The sequence below is a fragment of the Trachypithecus francoisi genome, unplaced genomic scaffold, assembly GCF_009764315.1.
Source record: "Trachypithecus francoisi isolate TF-2019V2 unplaced genomic scaffold, Tfra_2.0 Lachesis_group4, whole genome shotgun sequence".
NCBI classification, from domain to species: Eukaryota; Metazoa; Chordata; class Mammalia; order Primates; family Cercopithecidae; genus Trachypithecus; species Trachypithecus francoisi.
In genome coordinates this window covers 2,704,685-2,720,668 of record NW_022681469.1, presented here as the reverse complement: position 1 = coordinate 2,720,668, position 15,984 = coordinate 2,704,685, and the positions used below count along the sequence as shown (strand labels likewise).

The 15,984-nt window shown below is 46.8% G+C and overlaps 1 protein-coding gene across 1 annotated transcript in view; it reads right to left on the bottom strand.

Annotated features, from left to right (window-relative positions):
* Positions 1-371: 371 nt before the first annotated feature.
* The window catches only part of LOC117073370, a 68,366-nt gene continuing 52,753 nt past the window's right edge, over positions 372-15,984 (bottom strand). Inside the window, exons 5-8 of the mRNA XM_033194168.1 lie at positions 14,172-14,356; positions 12,393-12,426; positions 1,937-1,965; positions 372-994 (exon numbers count right to left, since the gene is read on the bottom strand). Coding sequence (XP_033050059.1) covers positions 840-994; positions 1,937-1,965; positions 12,393-12,426; positions 14,172-14,356 — 403 coding nt within the window. The 3' untranslated portion in view covers positions 372-839. The remainder of the gene's footprint in view (positions 995-1,936; positions 1,966-12,392; positions 12,427-14,171; positions 14,357-15,984) is intronic.

Here is a 15,984-nt window from a genome sequence, read left to right as displayed (position 1 = left end):
TGTGGTGCTAAGTCCTGCCTGGGCATGCAGAGGGAGCTTTCTAGTACAGAACGCCCAGTCCAGGCTGGGTGTGGTGGCTCACACCTGTAATCCCAGCACTTTGGGAGGCTGAGGTGGACGGATCTCTCGAGGTCAGAAGTTCAAGACCAGCCTGGCCAACATGGTGAAACCCTGTCTCTACTAAAAATACAAAAGTTAGCTGGGTGTGGTGGCGCACGCCTGTGGTCCCAGCTACTTGGTAGGCTGAGACAGGAGAATTGCTTGAACCCAGGAGGCAGAGGTTGCAGTGAGCTGAGATCATGCCACTGCACTCCAGCCTGGGAGACAGAGTGAGACTCCTTCTCAAAAAAAAAAAAAAAAAAAAACACGACTGCCCAGTCAGACTCTCTAAATGAAATGAGTTCTTAAATGGAGCCGACCACCTGATGTCACTAGTCGTCCCTCCTCGATAGGAAAGCGCCAAGTCACCTTGCACTGGGCATTTTCTAAGTGCTCCCATTTGAGGTGCAGCTTTAAGTTGATATATTGCAAGCTAGCAGTCACCTACCAAATGTCAAACGTAACATGGCAGAAGGATTGGTGTCAAGAATTTTCTTAACTAATGTAGTGTCTGGGTGCTGAGTCATTTATTAACAAAACTATTAATGCTTGAAAAGTTTTTGTCAAGTTTTGCAAAAATGTCACACATGTTTAAGATGCCATCCACACAGGCTAACTGCCAGGAAAAAGCAAACCCATCACGTAGGACTTGATGGAATATTTATAAGATCCAATTTCAAACAGATCCAGGCCCTCGGCCAAAGTGCAAGAGAGATGCTTCACTTTTAGAATTTGAGCTTCTAATGAAATTCAACAAAACAGAAAGAGAATTCAAATAATTTTCGGTGCCCAATAATACTTTTCTTGAGATTGTTCGATATACTCAGATATAGTTTTATGTAGTTATCCATTTCTTCCCAAAGAATTCCAGAGATATCTTCAAAATTCAGTGATGCTGCAAAAAAAGAGTGGTCTTTAATGGATATTCAGTTTACTCAACTTATTAAAGAAAGCAGAGACACTGCATAAAAGACCAACAGACTCAAAGAGGGTCCCCGGAAAGGAAGAGTGAAATTATTTGACAAAGTTACAGTGGACAGAGGCTGTAGATGTGATAACCCTAAGTTGCCCGGTGAGGAGGAGAACCTCCAGCAGCTGAGCTCTCTAGCCTCATCCTCTTCTGGTGAGACTGACGCTCTGTGCTGGAGATGGCTCACCCCCCAGCGGCAGCTTATGCCTAAAAGAATAGAAAAGAATGCTCATACCAAGAATTTTGCTACAGTTCAACATTGCATTGGGGAAAAGTATAATGAATGAATCATGTGAACTAGTTTTGTAAAGTCCAGACTCACTCCAGGCCACATAAAGGGGTGTCATTTACGTAAAACAACAATTGTGCTTGAACATCAGTCCTGGTGAGACTGAATGTTGTGGCCTGTTTCCAAGAATACGGGGGCCTGGACTGATGCAACCAGTGCTTCTCCCACTGCCGTCACCCAGAAAAACTAGTTCACAATACACATTTTTAGAAGACACAGCTGAGCTCAAGAGGAAGAGCAGAAAGCCCCAGAGGTCAAGGGTGAGAGAAGCAGCAGGCGGCACGCAGGTGACCCAAGGCCTCAGGCAGGAGACTGGACCCGCAGTCCAGCTCACACAGCTTCCGGATGTGCAGCCTGTGCCCAAAGCAGGGAGACTGAGCTCTGCAGGTGATGTGCAAAGCCACAAGGCCACGTATCAATGGATGCGGCAGCATAAAGACACTCGCTGTCTCCCCAGGATCTGGGGAGGTGAAACCTCATCCATAAGGTGCAGAATTTCCAAATCTGCAGCACGAGAAGGGTGTAGAGTCTGAATATGACTGCCCGAAGACAGCAGGAACTCCAAGCCAAAAACTTACCTCGAAATTTAGACTGGAACTGCTGAAGCCTGCATGGACCGAAAGAAGCAAAAATGAGAACACTTTGAATAAGGAATTCCCAAAGCAGGACAGATGAAAATACCGCACACATGCACACACACTACAATACACACCTTGTTTTTCCCACTTTGGAGCTGAGGAAACTGAGTCACATAGGAATTACGTAAGTTACCCCCGTCAAAGACCTATTCGCAATAAAGCAGCCATTTGAAGCCAGGCAGTATGTCTCTGGAGTTGTCTTTAAAATACGATGCTTAATTTCATCACCATCTCGCTGCACCCACACAGCTGAAGGAGACACACGGCCCTGCCAACTGATGTCACTTCGCAGGACAATTACAAATCTAATTTGAACCAATTGATAACGAAGGCAATACATATCAAAGAATGTGTATTACCTTGGAGAAACAGCTCTCACAGTACCCAAAGAGAAATACTTAGCCTTACATGCATGTATGAGAAAAAATTAAAAATTAGTAAGCCAAGAGTCCAACGTAAGCTTGCAAATCCTGAGAAAGGAAGAAGGAAGATGATGCGGATGGAACGTCTGTGTGCCTTTGTTGACAGTGATTATGAGACCTCGGTTTTTCTTTTTTGTTAAAAGAATGTAAACCAGAGACACACAGCAAAGGAGGTGCAGCACAGAGCCACTGATCTCAGGGGACACAGCGCACTCTGAGTGTTAGGTGCGAACGAGGAAGTAACACTTCGGAGAGGATTTGGAGCGGGTTCCTCGTTAGGATGAGACAGCATTGACAGTTACTGGGCCCCTTTATGGAAGTCTTACCTGATTGTTCAAAAGGGGTGGGAAGAGGTGTTGCTAGGAAGCACATTCTGTGTGACCCCTGGGCACAATATATCACAGGTCTCATGAACATCTGAAATCTCCAGCTAGTGGTGTGTAGTTTACTATTATAGTGAGCAAAGGATCAGTCTGAGGACAGGCAAAATCAAAATGCACATGCCCTCTACAGGGGAAATTCCCTACTGGAGACAGCTTTGCTTGAGTGAGCTTGATGACAGTGCAAATGCTGGGGCTTTTTGTATTGGCAGTGCGGTCACCGTGGTTGCCACATCACAAGGACATGGTTATTTCCTTGACTACCTGTGCTGCCTCACCTCCAAAACTGATATGTTGAAGTCCTAACCTCCAGTGTGGCTATATTTGAAGATTGGTCTTCCAGGGAAATAACTAAGGTTAAATGAGACTATAAGGGTGGGGCCCTGATCCCATAGAATTAGTGTCCTTATAAGAAGAGACACTCTCCCTCTCTCTCTCCCTTTCCCTCTCTCTCCTTCTTTGTCTCTTTCTCCCTCCCTCTCTCTCCTTCTCTGTCTCCCTCCCACTCCTCTCACCAAGCCCTGAGGAAAGGCCACATGAGGACACAGAAGATGACTATCTGCAACCCAAAAAGAGAGTCCTCACCAGAACCTGACCGTGCTGCCACCTTGGTCTTGGACTTCCAGCCTCCATAACTGTGAGCGATAAATGTCCGTTACGCCACCCAGTCTGTACTACATTGTTATGGCAGCCTGGGCCAACTAATACAGATGGAATTAAAGATAAGAGCAGAATAAGGAAAATAATAATGATAAGGAAAATAATGAGATCAGACGACATGTTTTATAACACATAGATTTCATAAATACTTGGGCCATTTTAATCTATGATAACATTGGGTATTTACAAGATAGGTCATCTTTGAACTGTTTTTCTTCTTCAAAACTGCTTTTGCTATTCTTGGCCCTTTTTATTTTCATATAAATTTTATCATAAGTGTATCAATTTCCAAAAAATATTGCTGAGATTTTGGTTGGAATTGCATTGAATCTACAGATGTTCTTGGAAATAATGACATTTTTACAATAACATGACATCTAGTTCATGGGCACGGCAAGTCTGTCCATAGATGAAGCTCTTCTCTCCTTTACTCTCATGTTTTCTAATTTTCAACACAGAGATTGCCTCATTTTTCACTACAATTATGCATGGAAATTTCCTGTCTGTGATGCTAGTGGTAATTTATTAAAATTTTATTTCCAGTTGTTTAATGACTGTATATAGAAAGGCAGTTATTACTAACCTTGTATCCTGTAACCTTGAAAACTTTGCCTAAGAATTCTAAGAGTTTACCTGTAGATTCTTTTGAATTTTCTATCAACAATATTTAATACCTGAACACATTAAATCTGATGTCTCAACTATTTTCCATTTGCTGACTGATTTCCTCCGTTACATTCCTGACTCTGTTTTTCAAAAGAGTATTTCAGAATTACGCTTCCAGGAGTCATCCATTAGATGAGAGGTTGCCAGAATTCTTCCGTGACCGCCCCACCTGCAGCCCGGCTGAGCTAAGTACCCTCCCTTCATGCTTGGACAGCACATCTTCCTGAAATGAGCTGTGGATGAGACCATCTTGTCCTTGTCTTTCCCTTCTCCTGAAGACAAGGCCCATTCTCTTCAATGTTACATCCCTAATGCCTCCTGGAAGATAATAAGCTCTCAATAAATATCTATGGAACTGAAGAGCTAAACTAAATTATTAGCAACCATAACGGCCAAGGGTTTCACTCTGTGCTCTTATTCAATCCTCATGAAATCTATGAGGTAAGAAGAGCAGACATAATTAATAACCAGGTTACAGGAAGCTACAGGTCAAAATAGTAATGAAGTGGGAATTGTCCACAGCGATAAACCTGGTCCACAGTAGACCTGGGGCCAGGAACTCATGCTCTTTCCCTTTCCCTTTTGCTGTTTCCAGACAAAAATGAAAATGCTGAGAGTGTGGCTCTGGGTCAGACTTTTTATACTATGCACATAAAAAGCAAACGCTTAGGTAGAGGCCATTTATTGATTTATGTGTTTGTTCTAGCATCCAAGGCTTCAGGAACCAAAGGGCCATCATGTTTTTGTAGCAGGCAGGAGAGTCTTCTACAGTATTTACAACTGATATAACTGAGCTACATGGCTGAAATCTATAGATCATTATATTCATGATGGGATATTATGGACTGAATTGAGTTCTCCCTCTCTCAAAATTCATATGCTGAAGTCCTAGTCCCTGCAATGTGACTGTATTTGAAGATAAGGTCTTTAAAGAGGTGATTAAGTCAAAATGAGGTCATTATGTGGGGGCCCTAATCCAATCTGCCTGGCGTCCTCATAAGAAGAGGAGATTGAAACACAGACACACAGAGGGACGACCCTGTGAGGACGCAGGGCAAAGATGCTTCTAGAAGAAAATGAAGGTGGTTACTATAAGCTAAAATGGGCCGGGCGCAGTTGCTCATCTGAGGTCAGGAGCCACGCAGAGAGGCCCCAGGAGAAACCAACCCTGCCAACACCTTGATGTTGGACTTCCAGCCTCTAGCGCGATCAGAAAAAATTTCTGTGGCTTCAGCCCCGCCCCCCCAGTCTGTGGTCTTTGCCACAGCAGCCCTGAGACACAGGTGGCACTATGGACACCTCCTGGGCTTGTCTCTCCTCCTTTCCTGTGCTCACCCTTCATATCCAGGCATGTAGGGAAATGGGAGGACAGCTCTTCCCACTCACATCTCACCTCCCTGCAGCACCTTACATCAGACCCTTTCCCCACCCTCATCCCCAAGACATACCCATCCTCCTTATGGGCATGACCTCCCACGTGAGCACCTCACATGTGAACAGAGGATGAGCCAAGGGAGAGGAGAGATGAGGAGCGTCGCTCATGGGGAGAACAAATGGAACGCTGTCTGCAGGACTCACCACGTCCATGCAGAGGATACAGCCATTGCACCGTCAACCCCTATCTGCTCCCAGGCTGGGTGGACCTCACGCTCTGGACAGCAACCAGGGGAGAGGGTAAAATCAGACAACAGGATTCTTTGCTTGTTCTGACATCAGGCCAACCCACTGAAGGCATGGAAGAGCAAGGTCTTGCCCTGCCTTCTCTCAACTCATGTGTCATTATGCTTCCATAATGCTTCAGTTCATGTGTCATGAATTGAGAGATACTCATCATGAGATACTGCTTCTGCCTTTCTCTTCTACTGCAATGGCAGCACTAGAAGAGAAAGGAAGAATGGGTATGCGACTTAGGCTGAGTCCATCACGCCCTTTGCCCTGTCACTGGAGGAGCAACAGGCTGCCTGTGCCCAACAAATTTGCATACATTGGGCTTGGATTTATGTATTTATGCAAAACTCTAAATGTTTGTAAGTATTTAAACTCATACAAATAATCCTCAGTCCTTCGTTTCTTCTCTTGACTTGACCAAGCTTCCCCCCGGTACCTCCTTCGGGACAGCCTTATTCTTTTGTTTTTTTGTTTTGTTTTGTTTTTGTTTTCACTTTGAGACAGAGTCTCACTCCGTCACCCAGACTGGAGTGCAGTGGCACGATGTTGGCTCACTGCAACCTCCACCTCCCGGGTTCAAGCGATTCTCCTGCCTCAGCCTCCCGAGTAGCTGGGACTACAGGTGCATGCCACCGCGCCTGGCTAATTTTTTGTATTTTTAGTAGAGATGAGGTTTCACTGTGTTAGCCAGGATGGTCTCAATCTCCTGACCTCATGATCCACCCGCCTCAGCCTCCCAAAGTGCTGGGATTACAGGCGTGAGCCACCGTACTCAGCCTATGGTGTTCTTTAATTCTGGGATCAAATTAGGCTCAAGCTGGGTGCAGTGGCCAACGTTTGTAATCTCAGCACTTTGTGAGGCCAAGTCAGGCAGATCACCTGAGGTCAGGAGTTCAAGACCAGCCTGGCCAACATGGTGAAACCCTGTTTCTACCAAAAAATACAAAAATTAGCTGGGCACAGTAGTGCATACCTGTAGTTGCAGCTACTGGGGAAGCTGAGGTGGGAGAATTGCTTGAACCTAGGAGGCAGAGGTTGCAGTGAGCCAAGATTGCACCACTGCACTCCAGCCTGTGTGACAGAGTGAAACCCTGCCTCAAAAAATAAAAAATAAAAACAAAAAAAAGAGAAAAGAAACGAAGTAGGAGAGCTGAACTTGAATGTCTAAAAAAAAAAATTAGGCTCACGTGTCTAGTTACTTCTAGTTTCACATCAATGCACATGTGGTTCTGAGCCACCTAGTAGTCTTTCTTTGGTGATAACACTATGGGCAGCTGGCTGTCTTCCAACTGTGTGAAAACCATATTTTGCTTCTGTAATCCAAAGTACACAAGAGTCTCACATTTTATTCCTACTATGTCTTACCAGGTCCGTGAACGAGTGAAATCCAATGAACTCTGTCATTTAATTAATAGTATTTATCAATGTTAATTTCTTAGTTTTGATTACTATATGATGGTTATATAAGATACTAATATTGGAGGAAGTTGAAGGTATACCAAGGGTATATTGGTAACTGCAGTATTTTGCAACTCTTTAAGTCTAAAGCATCTCAAAGTTAAAAGTTTTAAAAAATTCAGGCTTTGGAATTGGTCTGGAAATAAGGATAAAGAAATATTAAAGTTGTTGCCTTCGTTTTCTGGTTCAGGGATTGAGGTATGGTGGTGCCACAGCCTTTAATAAGGAATCCTCTTTTAGGTAGGAAAATATTGGCAGCTATAACAAATAATCCTCAAAATTTAAACAGCTTAACAAGACAAAATTTTTATTTTTCTCTCAAACCACAAGTCCATTGTGGATATTCTGTCATGACCAGCAGTTGAGGGGTGGGTTCCAGGGCACTATGAACCATGACTGGCAATTGACGGGCAAGCTGGGGGTGCTATGTCCCATGGCTGGCAATTGAGGGGTGAGTTAGGGGGTGCTATGCCCCATGGCTGGCAATTAAGGGGTGGGTTGTGGGGAGCTATGCCCCATGGCTGGCAATTAAGGGGTGGGTTGTGGGGAGCTATGCCCCATGGCTGACAATTAAGGGGTGGGCTGGGGAGAGCTATGCCCCATGACTGGCAGTGGAGGGATGGGCTGGGGAGAGCTATGCCCCATGACTGACAGTGGAGGGGTGGGTTGGGGAGAGCTATGCCCCATGGCTGGCAGTGGAGGGGTGGGTTGGGGAGAGCTATGCCCCGTGGCTGGCAGTGGAGGGGTGGGTTGGGGAGAGCTATGCCCCGTGACTGGCAGTGGAGGGGTGGGTTGGGGAGAGCTATGCCCCGTGACTGGCAGTGGAGGGGTGGGTTGGGGAGAGCTATGCCCCGTGACTGGCAGTGGAGGGGTGGGTTGGGGAGAGCTATGCCCCGTGACTGGCAGTGGAGGGGTGGGTTGGGGAGAGAGAGAGCTCCCCCCACACTGTTATTTCAAGACTCAAGCTAATGGAGGTTCTGCCGTCATCAATGTGTGGCTTCCAAGGTTTCCCGGGGGGTCAACATCTACCTGGAAACTGGGAGAGAGTAAAGGGATTGCCCAAGACAATCCCATTTACAATAGCTACAAATAAAACAGAATACCTAGGAATATATTTAACCAAGGAGGTGAAAGATTACTACAAGGAAAACTACCACACACTGATGAAAGAAACTGCAGATGACACGAACAAATGGAAAAACATCCCATGCTCATGGATGTTAAGATTAATATTGTTTAAAAGGCCACACTGCCCACAGCAATCTACAGATTCATTACACCCTATCAAAATATCAATGTCATTTTTCACAGTCTTAGAAAAAAAAATCCTAAAAGTTATATAGAACCACCAAAGAACATGAACAGCCAAAGCAATCCTAAGCAAAAAGAACAAAGCTGGAGGCATTACATTACCTGACTTCAAATTATACTACAAGGCTATAGTTACCAAAACAGCATGGTACTGGTATAAAAATAGACACATAGATCAATGGAACAGAATAGAGAACTCAGAAATAAAGCCACACATCTACAACCAACTGTTCACAAAGGCAACAAAAACATACACTGGGGAAAGGAAAAAGTAGAACTATCATTCAATCTAGCAATCCACTACAGAGTGTCGATCCAGAGGAAAATAAACCATATCAAAGAGATATCTGCACGCGTATGTTTACAGCAGCATTATTCACAATAGCAAAGATGTGGAGTGAACCTAAGTATCCATCAACAGAGGAGAGGATGAGACAATGTGGTGTGGGTGTATATTTATATATACACCCACATACACACACACACACACACACACACACACACACACGGAGGTCATTATCTTAAGGGAAACAACTCAAAAGGCAAATGTCACATGTTCTCACTCATATGTGTGAACTAGAGAAAGTGTCCACATGGTAGCCGAGAGTGCAATGATAGACACTGGAGCCTCAGAAGGGCGGGGGCAGGAGGGAGGTGGAGGATTTAAACATGACTTAATGGCTTCTTTGTACACTATTTGGATGGCGGTTCCACTAACAGCCCAGTCTTCACCACTATGCAATATATGCATGTACCAACACCACACCTGTACTCCATACATTTATACCATTTAAAAAAAAAAAAAAAAGATTGCCCGAGAGAAGTGTCCCCATCCAGGCCAGCAGCAGCCCACATCACTCCCACTCAGACCCCACTGGTGAGGACTCAAGTGGCCTCGCGTAGCTGAAAGGGGCCCTGGGCAATCCAGCCTCACTGTGTGCCCAGAAGAGGCTCTGAGCTCCGTGCCTGGCTGGGAGACTCCACCACCCGCTCTCATTATCTGTGCACCTTAATAGCCACCAGGCCTTTCAGAGGGAAGAGGCATCACTTAGACAGCAGGTAAGCAGCACAAAGGGGCCTGCTCTGGGCACTGAGCCTTCACCTGTGCCCTTCCCATCACAGGTCGTTGTGAGCCAGTCACAGAATCATTAGTGAGAGGTGGCCGGTTTCAAGTTCTCAGTCCGGGTCGTGAGCGTTAAGAAGTAAGGACAGTGCCAAATCATAATTGGTCAAATTTGGTTTGCCACTATAGGTCCAGCCGTTAGGTGAGGACAGTTCAAAATGGTAGAGCCCTTGGAAAGTGCCTGAGCAGTTCTGATATGGGAAGGGGCACGGGCGTCTTCAGGGAGCCTCTAGAAAGCGCTATGCTTGATGCTGTTAATATGTGTTTATTATATGCGCCCGGCCTCCATACTGTTTTCCATAGAGGCTGCACTAATTTACATCCTCAACAACAGTGTGTAAACACTACTGCTACCTCGTTTCATACTCATAACCGCCCCCCTCCACGAATATGCCCACACTAGGACTGAGGAATCTTAGGTTAGGGAAGTCCCAGAATCCACAAAAGAACAAGACACAGTCTTTGCTTTCCAGGCCCCAACACTCCAGTGAAATGGTTGCAGTTGACACGTGTGAGCTGGGCACATAAATCATAAGCCCGAGTGCCAAGGCCCCCACACCAGCTGGCACGTTGGCTCCCAGGGTCCACACCCGTGATGGTCACCCGCTGCCTGACTGGTTTAATGAGTGCTGAGACAACAACCCATTCCTGCAGAATTCTGGTAACTTTGCAGTGGAGGCCTAAGCACCACGGTCAGCCTGTTCGGTCCACTCAATCCCTTCACAGCTGAGACCCCTGTGGTTCTCTGACCAGCGTCCATCTAAGGCTCGCCTGGCAGAGGCACCTGCTTTGGAGGACTCCTAAGAGGGGTGTCATACTATGTCTGACAACTGCACCCCAGGACACCTCTCCCTCCTTACTATCACATTCAACCTCTGATGGTAAACCCCCAACTCTGAAGAGCAAATACAACCCTAACTCTGCTTAGTTACTAGAAGTCGCTATCCCCCCCCCAAAAAAATAACCTCTACCAAAAGAAGAAACTCAGCACCCAATCTTAAATTTCCATACTGGCTCTTTTGCATTTCTCTGACACATGCCAGCTTAAACCCAGACACTCATATTTTGCAAACTAAAACTACTGAAAAGTTAACCTGCCCACCTTCTCCTAGGACAGGCGGACTCCTTTCCCTTGGGTCTCTACCCCATTTCTCCTCCTGTAGGATTCCTTTGGGCTTTGCATTCTCTTCCCAGGACCAAAAGAGTCCCCTACAAACCTACTATCCTTTCTTTTCTGTTTTTTATAAAGAGTGAAGGCAGAAGTGACTAAAGCAACGTGCTGACAGGAAGCCAGCACCTGATTTAAGGACAGTCTCTTGTAAGGGCCTGGCCCACCCATGGTCCCTGACTCTGAACAGTGCTCTCCGTTCAGCAGTGCTGATAGTGAGATTCATTATCCTCCAGTCCAGCCGAGAAGCGGGGGTTGCCACACGGATGTGTCTCCAGCCACTTACTACACAGAGACTTACTCATCACAAGCGCTGAGGATGTTGAAAGAACGCACATTCCCGAGCAATATTTGTTCCTATGCTAATTTGATTTTGGAAAAACCAGGCTTCCCCCCTGCAAGAAAGGCAAGTGAGAGAAAGAGGAGCAAGCTTTTGCCAAAATAAATGGGAGGAAGAATCCAATTCAACTTCTCCTCGTTTCACGGTTTAATCTCTGCTTTCCATTAGGCAGTTGAAGAGGGACTGCCCCTTCACCTGTTTGCCTCTGTGACTTCAGACAAATCCAGTTGACGACAACAAAGCACCTTCTTTGTCCTTATCATCAGTTAATTTAAAGGCTGCATGTTTACTAACAGCTTACTCTATTTGGTGCAAACACTCTTCACATTCTTTTCCTTCATCAAAAACAAAACCCCAAAACCTTCCAAAAACTCACATGGAAACTTCCCGTCTTAAGTTGGCCTGGATGGCAGCACCATAGCTGCAGAAATCTTAGCCGCACAACCATGTCTTAGTCGGTTCATGAGCCTCCCTCTCTCTGTGAAATGTCAGGGCCAGAAGCTCACATTCGGAGTGGCTAGTCTCAACTTTTACAACTCTGCACACTGCAAACACTGAAGTAGCAATGAGAGCTCCCTTTGACCCAAAGAAATTCCTTCCTCCAAGAATCAACCGAGAGGAAATCAATGTTTATGTTTCACACACAAAAAAATTGACAATAAACTTAATTAGACTTGGTATCTTCAATACGCCAACAACTGCTGGTAACTTCACAAACAGAATGAACCAAGTTTACTTTCCTTGAGTCATTACCTAGCTGTATCAGGAAACATTTGCTTCTACCAAAGTAATCACTTGCATGGAGTTTTAACATCAGTTGCAAGAGAAGTATGGTATAATTTTAACACTGTACTTGCTTGTATTTTATTTTAAATACAGAGTAATGTTTTAAATTGAATTTAACTATAAAACTTCCATAAAATAAAAATGCATGATCTCATAAAATCAAATCAGTCTTTAATTGTAATAATAAAAATTACATTTAAGTAATGGTGTCTCGGAGTTAATAGCTCCATAAAATCGCCCCTGAAAAGCCAATCTTTGCTACCTGAGTGACTCTTTCTTTAACATTCTGCAGTTAAAAGACGAAGTTCTGCCATGACTCACCATGTGTCTGCTGTGGAACTCCTACTGGGAGTGAATTTCCAACCGAGCTCGCCAGTGAGTAGTGAAGGGAATGTCCAAGCAAAGGTGTGTTACCTGGGCCCAGAAGATTCCGCTCTCCACACTTTAACTACAAACCACAGAAAAAGGGCAACGTGAAACCAGGACACTTTTTTAGAAAATTCTAAAATAACTACCATCTAGAGATAAAGTAATTTTTTTCCCCACTACACACCAGGAATAACATTTCCCCAGTGCTATACACCATTACTACTCATTTGCGGAATAAGGGATTTATAAGGATGATGTCCATTTTTTTAATGCATCTTGAAGTAAGCCAAGAGGAGATGCCACCTTACAAATGCATTTTACGTCTAAGAAAGGCTTCTTCTGTTCCTCTACATCTTCCAGGTAATAGACATCAAGAAACCCAGCACCGCAGACTTAGCACCCAGGCACACGTTCGCATGTTCCTATTTATTTCACGTGTGCCGACCTCCTATCCTGATGAGGCCTCAAGTCCCCTGAAGACAGGGACTGTGTATTTTATTTTCCCCATGCATTTGCTCTAGGACTGGATCTTCAACACATACAAGTGGGTGCAGGGAGGGAGGCCCTGAAAATCTTCACCAGCATCGACGCAAAAGGCCAAAGCCAAGCTTGTCTTCAACATCAGCCTCCAAAGGCCCCCCTTCTCTCCCCAGCCTTCACGTCCTCCCACGTTCCCTCTACCGATCCACGAATGCACCGCAGCTTCCTCAGTCTGGAAGTCGCCTGAGGGCTTATGACTGACACAGAATGAGGAATCCAGTCCCACCGGGCAATTCCCAGCTCTCCAAGCGCCTGTGATGCCTGCGGAAGGGGCAGCGGCTGAGCTCCCTAGGGCTAGGGCTGTGGCTACACACTCCCCTCTGCAAGAAACCTGCTTCAATTTCAGGCTTGTCTACCTACACACAAACCTGATTCTAGTAACCCCGTGACAAAGAACCTCTGTTAACTTCCTTCACCTGCAGAATAAAGAGGACCCGCTAAAGCCTCCCAAGGTCTCTTGCTTCCGGTTCCTCTTCTCTCACTCCCCCTCTTCCTAGCCTTCCCCTTGACCTCATGGAGAAGATTGTTTCCTACTTTGGAATAAGTGGCTTAGGCCAGAGAGTGCCACGGCTTCTGCGTTACTCTCTACCCTCACCCCGGTCACCAGCGCTGGAGCCACAGCCCTGCATCTCAGCTCTGTGGCCAAATGCACACCCACCTGGTCAAGACTGCCAGCCACACACTCCAGCCTCCATCACCCGCACCCACACTGACAGAGGTTGCCCACGAGCAGGCCCCAGGGGCTTCCAAGACCAGGACTGTGAGGGATCATTTGACTCATCAACAGGACAGGATAATACTTGTATTTTTAAAAGAGTCTTTTATGCGCTGCGTGAAGAAAGGCTGGGCAGGCATGGGTGGTGGGCAGGCTGCTATTTCCATGAGACCAGAGTTCGAGGCTTCCTCGTTTAGCCTCTGTCCTTCCACACAGTGCAGGCAGCAGGCAGGGAGGACAGGTCCCCGGATGACCAGGCGGGTGCGCTGGGACTGCAGGGGTCCTGGTGGGACATCATGCTGGCCACCTAGCCCATGAGCAGCAGAGAGAAAAGGGCAGATTCAGGACATATTCAAGAGAGAGAACCCGCAGGATTCAAGTCATCACATAGGGTGGATTCAGTAAAGGGTATCAAGGATGAGGCCCAGGTGTGTGACGTGAGCAGCTGGGTGGATAGGATGTGGAGGCTAAACCAGGGGCCACTGCAGGAGCCCCACATCTAGGTCAGAGGGCTGTGAGCGCCACACCAGGAGAACAGGAGACAAGTCGTGCAAAGGGAGGTGCCTTACCCACAGCCATGCAGCCTGGAGCCCAGCAGAGAGGTCCCCCTGGAGATACCACGTGGAGCAGATGACAGTGGAGGCAGGGGATGCCATGGGATCCCACCAGGAGGGCCTGAGAAGGGGAAGACAGGAGGCCTGGGCTGACACTGGAAGGCAGGTGGAATGGATGGCCCCTGCAAGGTGAGGAGTCCCTGCAAGGTGAGGCCCAAACAGGAGAGTGAAGACCCCATGGCCAAGGCTGCCAGAAGCAGAGGGAAGCCTGCTTTCCCTAAGCTCATGAACTCAAGACTAAAAAGGAAAAAGAAAATCTTTCTTACTCAGTTGTATTATCACTAGAATAACAAGTACTTTTCTTTTTCTTGGAACTGTTCCGTTTTTTTGCTGCAATATTAGTTAAAATGGGTTTCTTACTTAACCTTAAAATTCAAATACAGTTTATAGCTTGTCACAAGTAAACTACAGCATTTAAAAACAAAATGATTTACAAAGGTACTTTGGGGAACATATTCATGACTGAATGGAGACTTCATAAAACGAAATGAGTTGAAATCATTCAAGGAAAAGATAGAACTTCTCATCAGAAAGCATTTATAGCTAAGTCTAAGCCTAAAATTAAATAGTTAAAATTTCCAGCACTTCTGCTGTTGTATGAGGTTCATGATCGCCCTGCCACATTTGACCAGTTGGGCCATTAGAAACAGAAAGGTACAAAATTGCAGAACAAGTGTCTCGTGTACACTTGCCCACGTTGGGTGCTGCTCAGGTCTGTGCTCTATGAAATGCAATTGGACTGCAAATATATATGTATATATTTTTGATAATGAATTTAATAAGTAGCCAACATCTCATAATATAGAATTGAACTGTCATTGTTTTCGGCTAGTTTTAACTGGGAGCCCTTAACTAAAGAATAAAAAGTATTCTTATCTCTATAACTAGATAATTACAATCTATATAATTAATTATATCTTATTCATCTGCATGGAAGAAGGAAGTTTACTTTCTCTTGCAGACATCAATTCGCCTCTCCCCACACAGCACTCTCATCACTTGGCTCCTGCAGCCAAGTCGCACCTGGGCACAGCACCTGGGCACCTGGATACCATTCCTTGCCCTCACCTGGGTACCCCACTGCTGGCACCTGGACACTGCCTTGCCCCCCTCACCAGGGGACCACCCGGTCTCCCACACCTGGGCACCACGCCACCCCCCACGCCTGTGCACCATTCCACTGCTGGCACCTGGGCACCGTCCTGCCCCCTTCACCAGGGGACCACCTGGACCCCACACCTGGGCATCACCCCACCCCCCTCACCTGGTCACCACCCCGCCCCCTTCATCTGGGCACCGCCTCACTCCCTCACCTGGGCACTGCCCTGTCCCCCCTCACCAAGGGACCACCCGGCACCCCACACCTCGGCACCACCCCACCCCCCCTCACCTGTGCACCTCCCCCACCTAACCTGGGCACCGTCCTGACCCCCTCAGCAGGGGACCGCCCAGCCCTCCACACCTGGGCACCGCTCCACTCGCCTCACCTGGCACCTCATCACCCAGCCCACGGCACCCCGCAGCCTGGCCCCAGGCCCACCTTCCAGGGCTCCCCGCGAAGCCTCCTGTCCGCTCAGCCCCACGCGCGGCACCGCAGGTCCCGTGGGTTCCACCTTCCCAACGCCTCTGAGGCCTCGCGGTGGCTTCTCCCCGCACCCGAGCGAAGCCCGGCAGATCAATCTCTGGGGACAGCGCCTCTCCTGCCCCAGCCCCGGGGTCTCCCGTCTCATCCCACGCAAAGGCAATCTGAGCCGTGACCTCCGAAGCC